The sequence below is a fragment of the Pelodiscus sinensis genome, unplaced genomic scaffold (assembly GCF_049634645.1).
Source record: "Pelodiscus sinensis isolate JC-2024 unplaced genomic scaffold, ASM4963464v1 ctg117, whole genome shotgun sequence".
Classification (NCBI taxonomy): domain Eukaryota; kingdom Metazoa; phylum Chordata; order Testudines; family Trionychidae; genus Pelodiscus; species Pelodiscus sinensis.
In genome coordinates, this window is record NW_027465911.1 from 253,635 (window position 1) to 266,522 (window position 12,888).

The following is a 12,888-nucleotide window of genomic DNA, read 5'->3' on the forward strand; positions in this document are numbered from 1 at the left end:
ACTGCCAGATGCCTGCTCGCTGGGGGAGGGCAGCCGCCGAGCCCCGTTGGCCGGGCAGGGGAAGCCCTTATAGCGCTGCGCTCCAGTGGCTGTAAAGCCCGACCCAGCTGACGGCAGCCGAGCTGCCTGCTAGCCTAGGTGCCCATGCTGCAGCAAAGATGACCCCCCCCCCACTCGCATCACGCTCCAGGGCTGGGCCAGCTCCCCCTCTGCCACATGGAAGCCACTAGCTGACGGGCGGCCGGCTCTTCCCGGCACAGAGCGGCCAGGCTGAGGCTCTGCTCACTAGAATGGTTCAAAGGGAGGCCGGTGCAGGACTGTGGCAGCAGGAGAGCCAGAGCCAGGGAGCCCACGAGGCCTGAGCTCCACCGAAACCCCACACTCGCCTCTGCCGCACAAGGAGCTGGCCTGGCACCTCTGCCCCACCCGACACAGGGCTCAGAAAGGAGCCACCGGGGCTCAGGCTGCCTCTGCGCATTCAAGGGCCAGCGAGGGGCCAGCCGAGTGGCTGGGGAGAGCCATCGCTCCAGTCTGCCTCCTGCCCACCCGCCCGGAGAGCCATCGCTCCGGTCCGCCTCCTGCCCACGCGCCCGGAGAGCCATCCCTCCGGTCCGCCTCCTGCCCACCCGCCCGGAGAGCCATCGCTCCGGTCCGCCTCCTGCCCACCCGCCCGGAGAGCCATCGCTCCGGTCCGCCTCCTGCCCACCCGCCCGGAGAGCCATCCCTCCGGTCCGCCTCCTGCCCACCCGCCCGGAGAGCCATCCCTCCGGTCCGCCTCCTGCCCACCCGCCCGGAGAGCCATCCCTCCGGTCCGCCTCCTGCCCACCCGCCCGGAGAGCCATCCCTCCGGTCCGCCTCCTGCCCACCCGCCCGGAGAGCCATCCCTCCGGTCCGCCTCCTGCCCACCCGCCCGGAGAGCCATCGCTCCGGTCCGCCTCCTGCCCACCCGCCCGGAGAGCCATCCCTCCGGTCCGCCTCCTGCCCACCCGCCCGGAGAGCCATCCCTCCGGTCCGCCTCCTGCCCACGCGCCCGGAGAGCCATCCCTCCGGTCCGCCTCCTGCCCACGCGCCCGGAGAGCCATCCCTCCGGTCCGCCTCCTGCCCACGCGCCCGGAGAGCCATCCCTCCGGTCCGCCTCCTGCCCACCCGCCCGGAGAGCCATCCCTCCGGTCCGCCTCCTGCCCACCCGCCCGGAGAGCCATCCCTCCGGTCCGCCTCCTGCCCACGCGCCCGGAGAGCCATCCCTCCGGTCCGCCTCCTGCCCACGCGCCCGGAGAGCCATCCCTCCGGTCCGCCTCCTGCCCACGCGCCCGGAGAGCCATCCCTCCGGTCCGCCTCCTGCCCACCCGCCCGGAGAGCCATCGCTCCGGTCCGCCTCCTGCCCACACGCCCGGAGAGCCATCCCTCCGGTCCGCCTCCTGCCCACCCGCCCGGAGAGCCATCCCTCCGGTCCGCCTCCTGCCCACCCGCCCGGAGAGCCATCCCTCCGGTCCGCCTCCTGCCCACCCGCCCGGAGAGCCATCCCTCCGGTCCGCCTCCTGCCCACCCGCCCGGAGAGCCATCCCTCCGGTCCGCCTCCTGCCCACCCGCCCGGAGAGCCATCCCTCCGGTCCGCCTCCTGCCCACCCGCCCGGAGAGCCATCGCTCCGGTCCGCCTCCTGCCCACGCGCCCGGAGAGCCATCCCTCCGGTCCGCCTCCTGCCCACCCGCCCGGAGAGCCATCGCTCCGGTCCGCCTCCTGCCCACCCGCCCGGAGAGCCATCCCTCCGGTCCGCCTCCTGCCCACGCGCCCGGAGAGCCATCCCTCCGGTCCGCCTCCTGCCCACCCGCCCGGAGAGCCATCCCTCCGGTCCGCCTCCTGCCCACCCGCCCGGAGAGCCATCCCTCCGGTCCGCCTCCTGCCCACCCGCCCGGAGAGCCATCCCTCCGGTCCGCCTCCTGCCCACCCGCCCGGAGAGCCATCCCTCCGGTCCGCCTCCTGCCCACCCGCCCGGAGAGCCATCCCTCCGGTCCGCCTCCTGCCCACCCGCCCGGAGAGCCATCGCTCCGGTCCGCCTCCTGCCCACCCGCCCGGAGAGCCATCCCTCCGGTCCGCCTCCTGCCCACCCGCCCGGAGAGCCATCCCTCCGGTCCGCCTCCTGCCCACCCGCCCGGAGAGCCATCCCTCCGGTCCGCCTCCTGCCCACACGCCCGGAGAGCCATCCCTCCGGTCTGCCTCCTGCCCACACGCCCGGAGAGCCATCCCTCCGGTCTGCCTCCTGCCCACCCGCCTGGAGAGCCATCGCTCCCGTCTGCCTCCTGCCCACCCGCCCGGAGAGCCATCCCTCCGGTCTGCCTCCTGCCCACCCGCCCGGAGAGCCATCCCTCCGGTCCGCCTCCTGCCCACCCGCCCGGAGAGCCATCCCTCCGGTCCGCCTCCTGCCCACCCGCCCGGAGAGCCATCCCTCCGGTCCGCCTCCTGCCCACCCGCCCGGAGAGCCATCCCTCCGGTCCGCCTCCTGCCCACCCGCCCGGAGAGCCATCCCTCCGGTCCGCCTCCTGCCCACCCGCCCGGAGAGCCATCCCTCCGGTCCGCCTCCTGCCCACCCGCCCGGAGAGCCATCGCTCCGGTCTGCCTCCTGCCCACACGCCTGGAGAGCCAGAGCGAGGGCAGCCCTGCCCCATGTCCCTCTGCCCTTTGGCAGGAGCAGGACCTCCAAGGCAAACAGTGGCACCGAGGCGGGCAGAGGGCTAAGGACGGGCACCAGCCGCAGGCCAGGGAGCACAGCGGCAGCCTTTGCGTCCCAAATCCACTGTCCCCTTTGCTGCGTCGTGTGGAAGGGGGGGCCGGCGGGACTCAGGCCCCTTCCCATCCCACTCGCCCGCGAGCCGCTCAGAGCAGCAGTTCCGCTAAGTGGGGCAGCCGGCTGGAGTGGAGGCAGCGAACCCAGGTGACTGCACGGAGGCTGGGAGCAGAAAGCTGAGCTGTGTGCCCGAGACCCCCACGGCAGGCGGAGCGTCACAGACAGCTGGGCAGAGGCCGAGAGCAAAGACCGTAAGGTTCCTTCCACCCCAGGGACACAGTCACCTGACAGCACCGTTCAACGCTCTCTTAGCTTTACGCCTTCTCCGGGGAGGCAGCTCCCCAGCTCTCCCTGCGCCACGGGAAGGGCGGGCGAAGAGGCGGCGCCTCTGGGGAAGCCCGGAAGCAACCTTCGACAGTACTCACCTGCCAATGATGTGAGCGTCTCCCGTCTCCACGGTCAGCTGAGAGTTTATTGCTTCAAACCTTGAGTTCTCCAAGAGCTTCATCGTCCCAGCTTGGCTGCAGGGCGGCTCAGTGCAACGGCTGTGGCAATGCCTGGCACAGAGACACGGACACATCAGCCGTCCGTCCTGCGGGAGGCACAGCGACACTGCCGGCCAGGCAAGAAGGGCTGGACCTGGGCAGCATAAACCAGCACCAAGAGGGAGAGAGGTCGGGGCAGGCGCCCTGCTGCGGAGAGCTCAAGAACAGCTCTCCTGTGCCTAGCAGGGAGCCTGCATCCCATGCCAAGTGCGCGATGCTTCTCTCGTGCAAAGGGCCAGCTGGCCTGCAGCTCTCCACCCCCACCCCCGGCACAATCCCATTCCGCTCCCTAGCAAAGCCCCCGCCGCTCTCACTCCACAAGGGAGGCCAGACTCCCCCGTCTCTCGGCCCCATACCCATCGGGACGTCACTGCTTCCAGCCAGCCAACGCCCGCTGAACAGAGCCCGCTGAATCCGCGCATTGGACAGCGGTGGCCATTCCTGGGGACACAGGGGTGGACACAAGATGTAGCCTCCAGGCCGGGCTCTTTCCTCCACGCTACCTCTGCCCCCTCAGCAAGGGGGCCTGTTCCCCTCAACCCACCATGTTAACCAGCCAGACTGCTCCTGGAGGTGGCAGGGCAGCCCCAGTGACTGCTCCCTCCATGGTCACTATGGGAGCGCGGGGCCCAGAGCCGGGGTCACAGAGGGGACCCCAGCGAGGCTCCATGGGACGCGCACAGACACAGCCCTGCGGGTACCGAGGGGGAGCCCCGGCTCCAGAGCGCCACGCCCACCGGCCGACTGCGCAACCCTCCACTGTAGCAGGAGAGGCTGGAAAGAGGCAGGGCCCAGAGGAAGCCTGTCGGGAGGCGCTGCAGGCCACCGCCACTGCCCTAGCCGCAGGGAGCCAGGCCACCGCCACTGCCCTAGCCGCAGGGAGCCAGGCCACCGCCACTGCCCTAGCCGCAGGGAGCCAGGCCACCGCCACTGCCCTAGCCGCAGGGAGCCAGGCCACCGCCACTGCCCTAGCCGCAGGGAGCCAGGCCACCGCCACTGCCCTAGCCGCAGGGAGCCAGGCCACCGCCACTGCCCTAGCCGCAGGGAGCCAGGCCACCGCCACTGCCCTAGCCGCAGGGAGCCAGGCCACCGCCACTGCCCTAGCCGCAGGGAGCCAGGCCACCGCCACTGCCCTAGCCGCAGGGAGCCAGGCCACCGCCACTGCCCTAGCCGCAGGGAGCCAGGCCACCGCCACTGCCCTAGCCGCAGGGAGCCAGGCCACCGCCACTGCCCTAGCCGCAGGGAGCCAGGCCACCGCCACTGCCCTAGCCGCAGGGAGCCAGGCCACCGCCACTGCCCTAGCCGCAGGGAGCCAGGCCACCGCCACTGCCCTAGCCGCAGGGAGCCAGGCCACCGCCACTGCCCTAGCCGCAGGGAGCCAGGCCACCGCCACTGCCCTAGCCGCAGGGAGCCAGGCCACCGCCACTGCCCTAGCCGCAGGGAGCCAGGCCACCGCCACTGCCCTAGCCGCAGGGAGCCAGGCCACCGCCACTGCCCTAGCCGCAGGGAGCCAGGCCACCGCCACTGCCCTAGCCGCAGGGAGCCAGGCCACCGCCACTGCCCTAGCCGCAGGGAGCCAGGCCACCGCCACTGCCCTAGCCGCAGGGAGCCAGGCCACCGCCACTGCCCTAGCCGCAGGGAGCCAGGCCACCGCCACTGCCCTAGCCGCAGGGAGCCAGGCCACCGCCACTGCCCTAGCCGCAGGGAGCCAGGCCACCGCCACTGCCCTAGCCGCAGGGAGCCAGGCCACCGCCACTGCCCTAGCCGCAGGGAGCCAGGCCACCGCCACTGCCCTAGCCGCAGGGAGCCAGGCCACCGCCACTGCCCTAGCCGCAGGGAGCCAGGCCACCGCCACTGCCCTAGCCGCAGGGAGCCAGGCCACCGCCACTGCCCTAGCCGCAGGGAGCCAGGCCACCGCCACTGCCCTAGCCGCAGGGAGCCAGGCCACCGCCACTGCCCTAGCCGCAGGGAGCCAGGCCACCGCCACTGCCCTAGCCGCAGGGAGCCAGGCCACCGCCACTGCCCTAGCCGCAGGGAGCCAGGCCACCGCCACTGCCCTAGCCGCAGGGAGCCAGGCCACCGCCACTGCCCTAGCCGCAGGGAGCCAGGCCACCGCCACTGCCCTAGCCGCAGGGAGCCAGGCCACCGCCACTGCCCTAGCCGCAGGGAGCCAGGCCACCGCCACTGCCCTAGCCGCAGGGAGCCAGGCCACCGCCACTGCCCTAGCCGCAGGGAGCCAGGCCACCGCCACTGCCCTAGCCGCAGGGAGCCAGGCCACCGCCACTGCCCTAGCCGCAGGGAGCCAGGCCACCGCCACTGCCCTAGCCGCAGGGAGCCAGGCCACCGCCACTGCCCTAGCCGCAGGGAGCCAGGCCACCGCCACTGCCCTAGCCGCAGGGAGCCAGGCCACCGCCACTGCCCTAGCCGCAGGGAGCCAGGCCACCGCCACTGCCCTAGCCGCAGGGAGCCAGTCGGGTTTCACGCAGGGGAGGGAGAGGCAAACGTCCTGACTTGCAGCCAGCTGCCCACAGGCCAGCGCGGGCTCCGGGAACAGGAGTGAGCAGCAGACACGTGCCAGGCAGGGAACCCGCCCGCCCAGCAAGGTCAAAGGGAGGGCAAGCAGGCAGCACCGACGTGTCCCATGCAGCCCCGAGCCTGCTCCCCTAGGCAGCCCCAGGAAGCCCTGCAGGAACAGCCCGTCTCCGCCCAGCTCCGCAGAGGCCACGGGGCAGCACAGACACGGCAAGACGCTCCCCGCCCAGCGGCCTCCCAGGCAGGGATGGGGAGCTCTCGCCGCACCTGGGACGGCCAAGCCAGGGCAGAGGAAAAGTCCTCGGGAACCCCAATTCTTCCCCTGCAGCCTCACAAGGGCAGGCACTTCCCACCCGTGCTCCGGCGGCGGAACCCTGCACTTCCTGGCCGTACCCACCCCAGACCCTCCCTCGGTGCCAGTGGCGCTCAGGCCGGGAGAGAAAGGCAGGAGGCCTCAGCCGGGAAGACAGACTCCCAGGTGGAGAGGAAGCTGCTAACCGAGCAGGCGGCACCAGAGGCCTAGTGCCTGCAAGCGCGCACACACACACACACACACACACACACGCACGCAGCCCGGCTGAGCGCACAGACAGACCAAGGCCTGTGCTGCATCATGCTGCGGACCACAGGCTCTCGTGACGCCTGATCTGGGACAGACTGTGAGCCTGGCTACCGCAGGGCGGGGAGGCAGCGTCAGCAGGGACAAGCGCACACACCCCTCACTGGGGCAGCTGCTTCTGCAGGGAACAACGCCAGCAAACCGTGGGAACGTCACAGGCGAGGGGCCGCAGCCTCCGCGAACGTTGCTCCACCAGCGCGCAGGCCTCAGGCACGGGCAGACGACAGGATGTCGGGGAGATGAACCGCCGGGCTGACTCACTGTGGCCGGGTTAGCTTTCTGGCCACAGCATCACACCGGAAGTTCATCTTCAGACTGACAAAGATTTGGGGGTCCTGGTGGACAGTCACTGCTCCCAGGAGAGAGCCCCCCGCCCCGGCAGGCACGGCTGTTCGAGATTCCTATTTCGCCTATGGCAACACAGACTGTGCTTGCATCCAGCTGCCAAGCGGCCCGGACTGTTCTGTGCCAGTGGCCTGGCCTCTTGGCGACGTACCTCTCGGCCCACGGGGGACCCTCTGGGCATTTAGCAGTGATGGTTTCATGGCTTCTTCCAGGGGAACTGACAAAACCGTTAAACAGCCTGGGGCCAAGAACTGTGACCACACCTGCAGCCTGGCAAGCCAGGTCAGTCTCAGAAGATCACACTCAGCCAGGCCCTGGCTTGCCGGGAGCCTTGTGAATTTTCTAGCACTCCGAGCTTTCCCACCAGAAGGCCGGGAGGTGCCAAGTCAAACACCTCACCGAGATCAACGTGTCTCCATCAGCCAAACGGGTCACCTCATCGAAACAGGAGAGCGAGCGAGACTGGTGTCTATGAGCATTAATTACAGCACGCGCCTGTAGCTGGCTGTCAATCAAGTCTCACACTGGCTGCTCCAGTCTCTCGGCCAAGCTCGACCTCACGCTGACAGGTCTATTCTCCTGTTTCCTCTCTCTGAAAGCTGGCCGAGCATCGGCGCCCTTCCCGCACCCCGCTACCGGCACCGTTCTGGGTGCTCGTGCCGAGAAGAGCTGCTTTCAGCTGGGTTAAGCAACATGAGGCTGAAAACTCCCGGACCTGGTGCCCTTGAGCCCTCCCTACACTGACCTTCCTGCCGCCACCCCAACAGGACAAGCGTGGGAAGTCTAGCAAACCCCCCTGCATACAGAGTTTCCATGCAAGAGAAAGTCAGCCCTCCTCCCAACACAGCAGCGGGGGCGGGGTCCCTGGCGGACACACAAACAGCTGCATGGGGGGCTCCAGTCCAGCCCTAGCGGTCCCAGCCTGGCCAGGCCCGCCCCGCCCCGCCGCAGGCAGGGTGCCGCTCCCCCTGCAGGAGGGTCAGTTAGCTGGTTAACCGTAACGTTGCCCAGGTTAGCTGAGCGGGACTACATCCCTCACGCACGCCCCCTCCCCGGCGTCTAGCCGAAAGCGTCTGGTGGGGCTGGTAGGGAAGGGATTCGCTGGCTGAGCTCACCTCAGGAGGCTACCGAGAGAAACCCCAGGTCATGACCGAACTGTGCCTGGCAGGCTTCGCTCCCACAGAGCGCCTGGCTCCCGAGGGCCTCGCAGCAGGGAGTTTTGGGGCCTCGCACGTTGCTGCGGAAGAGAGGGCAAGAGCCTGCCAGAGACCGTTCGCACCTCCTCAGTGGTGGCAGATGCTTGGAAGCAGCAGGCTGTAGAGCTCCCATTTCTCGCCCTGCCCGCAGACTGCGCTCAACTACCCCACGGGCTGGGCTGCACCTGGGCCACTGCGGCGTCACCCTAACCGGAGCGCAGAGGCCCGGTCAGCGTGCGACAGAGCAGTGTGCAGCACTCTGACAGACGATTACAACCCACGCTCCACAGGGCCGTCCCGACAGACTTCTCCCCCTCCCTGGCCTCCAACCACCACTCACCCTCGTCACCAGCAGCAAGCTCCCGCACACCAGGACACCAACTCCACGTGGAAGCGGACCCGGGCAGAACCACCTCCGCAAAGCCGCCAGACACGTCCCCACTGCCAGGACACACGACCCCCTCTGAACAGCCCTTTAGAGATCCCCGGGTCGCACACCACCTAGCCCAGTGTGTGTAGACCTCAGCCAGGCCACTAGTGTCCTCTGCCCCCTCAACAACTCTGGGGGTGAAGCCAGGCAACTGCTGGGCTCGCCAAAAAACTTGCACTGGAAATGATCGAAAGACAAAACACCCCCCAGGACCAATGGGCAACCGCTTCACAACACGGTCACTCCATGCCCGACCTCTCGGTCCTCGTCCTCAACAGAAATCAGCCCCCACCTTCCAAAGGCAGCCTGGCAACTTCCACTCCTGCCTGGGCGAGATACAAACAACCCTGGACCGAACAGACCCACTCACTACAGTCACCGGCAATCCAGTGAGCTTCTTTGGGTGTCCTCTGACTGCGACTGTAATAACCCCGACAGCTCTCTCAAAACGCCCCTTCGTTTTCAGTTTAAACCGATTTTTACTGAAAAAATTCTGGGGTTTATAAAAAATGTTATAGGGATGTGAGATAGCGGGTAATCAAATAGTCATGTACACGCATCAAATTTCAGCGGCTGCACGACTACTGGACAGTCTTGGAGGCGGGGCTGGCAGCCAGTGCACTCCCAGAGAGCCCCCGCCTGATACAGAGGCAGCAGCGTGGGGTGGCAGGTGGAAGCTGGTCCGTGAAGGGAGTTGGTTTAAAAACCAGCTTCCACTTGCTGCCCTGTGGTTCTCCTCTGATCCAGAGGCAGCAACATGACGTGGTAGCAGCCCCTGTCCATGGAAGCCTGAGCCCGACTGCGGACAGAGGCTGCTGTGCAGAGGGAGGGTGGGCAGCCAGCACCATGGAGCCGGCACATGGAGGAGGGAGGGGGGTGATGGCTTTTAAGCTGTAGGAGGCAGCAAGGGGGGGCATGCGGGTGTGGGGAGCCAGCACACATGGAGAGCCGGCTTTTGCATATCGGCTCCGGCCTGCCTCCATCACCCTCCGCACTGTTGCCTCTAATAGGCAGCAGCACGGTCTGGGGAAGCAGGCGGATCTGGTGCTTGTGGGGAGCTGGCTTATAACTAATACACAGGCAGTGGCGGGTGGTCGACAGGATTAGCAGTTAATTGTGTACTCGTCTGCGCGCTGACATCCCTAAATTATTATCCGTTTCCTTCTCCGATTTCTACCATGTTTTGTATCGTGTGAATATATTAAAAATAACGTGTTTTATTAGGAAAACATGCAATGCATGAGCCAGATGTATTGTGGCAATTCCTTACTCCAGTGGTCCCCCGCGAACCGCTGGCTGCTGGGCCACGGTAGCTCTGAGGGCTGGGAACGGCAACATGTATTTGCATATTCATTATCTGCATAACAAATATGCAAATAAAACAGTCTGGTCCACCCAAAGCTTGTGACTGGGTTTGCCGGTGCACGGTGGAAGAAAGGCTGGGAACCACTGCACTAGTCGACGAGCGCACGCAAAGCTGCCTGCGGAAGTGAAGCAACGTAAGCCGCACAAACAGGCACAAGCTCAAGCTCTGAGGAACACGAGAACATGAGAGGGGCCAGACGGGGTCAGACCAACGGTCCATCTAGTCCAGTGACCTGTCTGCCGCCAGCGGCCAATACCAGATGCCCCAGAGGGAGGGAACAGAACAGGTAATTCCCACACCATCTTCCCCTGTCACCCATCACCACATGCCCACCACATATACATTTCAAGCTGTCAGACAACAGTTTAAAGGTCTGACATATTACAATGGGAAAAAAGAGGAGGGAGTATTTCATAGCGGCAATGCCGTAGGGAGCCTGGCATCAGGCCGCACTGGACGTGCAGTAACATTGGCTGGCTAGCACACCACCCTCCACAGCCCAATGACTTACCCAACCAAACAATGGGTACTTAAAAAGGTGCAAATTGTTCTCATCAGCTTCTCTCAACTTGAACAAACTAATTCACTATTTTTTCCTCTTTCCCCTTCCTCCTCTCCCCCCGCCTTCTCTTATGTATTCTTGGATCTGGACTTTTAATACTCCAGTCACCTGAAGAAGTGGCTTGTACTCATGTTTGTTAGTCTTTAAGGTGCTGCTAGACTATTCATTGTTTTTTAAATGTTTCCAGTTCCAGACTAACTCGGCTACCCCTCTGAAGAGTCAGGTTAGCCAACGGTCAGGTGTGACCAGGAAAGGCAGGAAGCAAAGGGTCCACGTGAGGGTTAGAGAATGGGAAAAAGCATAAATATTGGCCCTTTTCTAGCCTTTCCTTTTAGTCCATTCCTATCATTACACAACTGCTCTTGTAGTTTCCCTGATACCCAATGTACTCTTTGGACTTCTTGCTTTTCAGCACAGCTGGTGCCCATAAGAGCAGGGACACCCCCTGTAAGCCATTTCACCCAAAATTGCCAGTTAGCGTGTCCAGAATCAGGAATAGCAGAAGGTGCCTATAACTGCAAGAGAGGAGTCACTTAGTGAGCACAACTTTGGAGACTCCCAGGACAGGAACTCATAGGAACCTAAGAGCTACCGACTTGGTCAAAGCAATGGCCCATACAGACTGGCTGCTGCAAATAGGGGCTGCTTCACTGGGACCCCGCACAGACAGGGGGCGAGGAGGGGGGAGGCAGCACCACACAGCGTGTGCTGGGGGAAACCGGCTTCTGGGCAGCAAGGTGGGGGGACGCGAGTAGTCGACACTTGAGAACCCAACGAGCTTATGCTTCCTGGGGAGCGAAAGAGTCGACTCCTGGCTTCTATCCCTAGTTGCTACCCATTTGCCCAGTAGGACACCAGGCTCACCAGCCTGCCAATGCCGAGGGCCGCCTGAGGCCTGGATTCAAACCAGCACGTTAGTCACCTTCCAGTCCCTTGCTAGGAGGCTTCTGTCAGAGACGCGCTCGAGCGAGCAGCTCGGCACTTCCAATGGGAGCGTCTCAGAGCTCTGGGGGCGCCCACCCGGCCCTGGGGACCGACTCCCCCGGAAGGGAGCGGGCCACGAACCGTGTCCGGCCCCGCCCTGGCGATCTGCTACTGGCGGGGGGGCTGGGCCTGAGCGAGGGGCTGCCCCAGATCCGTGCTGGGCCGGGGGGGCGGGGGCTCGGAGCCCCGCCCCTGCAGGGGGGGCTGGGCCTGAGCGAGGGGCTGCCCCAGATCCGTGCCGGGGGGGGGGGGGGCGGGGGCTCGGAGCCCCGCCCCTGCAGGGGGGGGCTGGGCCTGAGCGAGGGGCTGCCCCAGACCCGTGCCGGGGGGGGGGGGGGCAGGGGCTCGGAGCCCCGCCCCTGCAGGGGGGGCTGGGCCTGAGCGAGGGGCTGCCCCAGACCCGTGCCGGGGGGGGGGGGCAGGGGCTCGGAGCCCCGCCCCTGCAGGGGGGGCTGGGCCTGAGCGAGGGGCTGCCCCAGATCCGTGCCGGGGGGGGGGGCAGGGGCTCGGAGCCCCGCCCCTGCAGGGGGGGGGGCTGGGCCTGAGCGAGGGGCTGCCCCAGACCCGTGCCGGGGGGGGGGGGGCAGGGGCTCGGAGCCCCGCCCCTGCAGGGGGGGCTGGGCCTGAGCGAGGGGCTGCCCCAGATCCGTGCCGGGGGGGGGGGGGCACAGGGGCTCGGAGCCCCGCCCCTGCTGGGGGCTGTGTCCGGCCCCTCGCGGCAGACAGGTCCCCAGGCTGCACGTGGCCAGGGCCACCTGACTGCCCCCCCGCAAGGGGAGGGGGACAAGAGCCCTCCTGCCCCCAACTCCCGGCATGCACCGCGCGCCCAGGCCCGCAGCCCCCCGCATGCGCCGCGCGCTGCCCGCTGGGAGTTGTAGTCCCCGCGCGCCCGGGCTCGGACCTGCGCGTCTCCCGCGGCGCGGCTCCCTCACGCCCGCGAGCGGCCCAGCGGCCGGGCCACGCTCCAGCAGGGCGCCGTCCGGCTCCTCGCCGCGGCCCGCCGGGCCTCCGGCCGCCTCCGCATGGCCCCGCGCAGCGACCGACTCCCGGGCTGGCGGCCGAGCTGCCTCCGCGCGACAACAACAGCGCGCGGCCCGCCCGCCCCTCGCGCCTATTGGCGGAGACGCCTGCCACGCACCACGCTCCCCGCCCCTCATTGGCTGGAACGGATGCACATCACCCACGGGCCCGCCCACCGACGAGCGAGAGCCTGCATCTGATAGGCTGCGGCTTCTCAGGCCCTGGTTGGCTGGCTGGGACAAAGACGGAGCCGCTGTCAGTCAAGTGCGGGGGGGGGATTTAAAGGGGCCGCAGGGCTCAGGGGGCGAGGCCAGCCCCTGGGTGCAGAGCAGCAGGGCCAGCCAACCCCGGTCCCTGCAGGCCGCCCCTCCCTCCCAGAGCACCTACCGGGCTGCCTCCCGCTCCCGGCCCCGCAGCTCTGCCAGCAGCCAGCTGAGCGCCCCTGCAACAGCTGGCGAGCTGCATCGGCGCCAGGGACCCTTCCAGCCCGGGCATTAGCCTCCTTA

The 12,888-nt window shown here is 67.3% G+C and overlaps 1 protein-coding gene across 2 annotated transcripts in view; it reads right to left on the minus strand.

The window, feature by feature from the left end:
• Window positions 1–12,888, minus strand: part of MAF1 (MAF1 negative regulator of RNA polymerase III) — a 27,882-nt gene that overhangs the window by 13,129 nt on the left and 1,865 nt on the right. The window contains exons 1-2 of one of the 2 annotated variants that reach the window (XM_075916603.1): window positions 12,264–12,455; window positions 3,209–3,340 (exon numbers count right to left, since the gene is read on the minus strand). In XM_075916603.1, the coding sequence (XP_075772718.1) occupies window positions 3,209–3,291 (83 nt within the window). In that variant the 5' untranslated portion in view covers window positions 3,292–3,340; window positions 12,264–12,455. Of the gene's footprint in view, window positions 1–3,208; window positions 3,341–12,263; window positions 12,456–12,888 lie in introns of those variants that run through there. The other variant, XM_075916604.1, reaches the window with a different exon arrangement.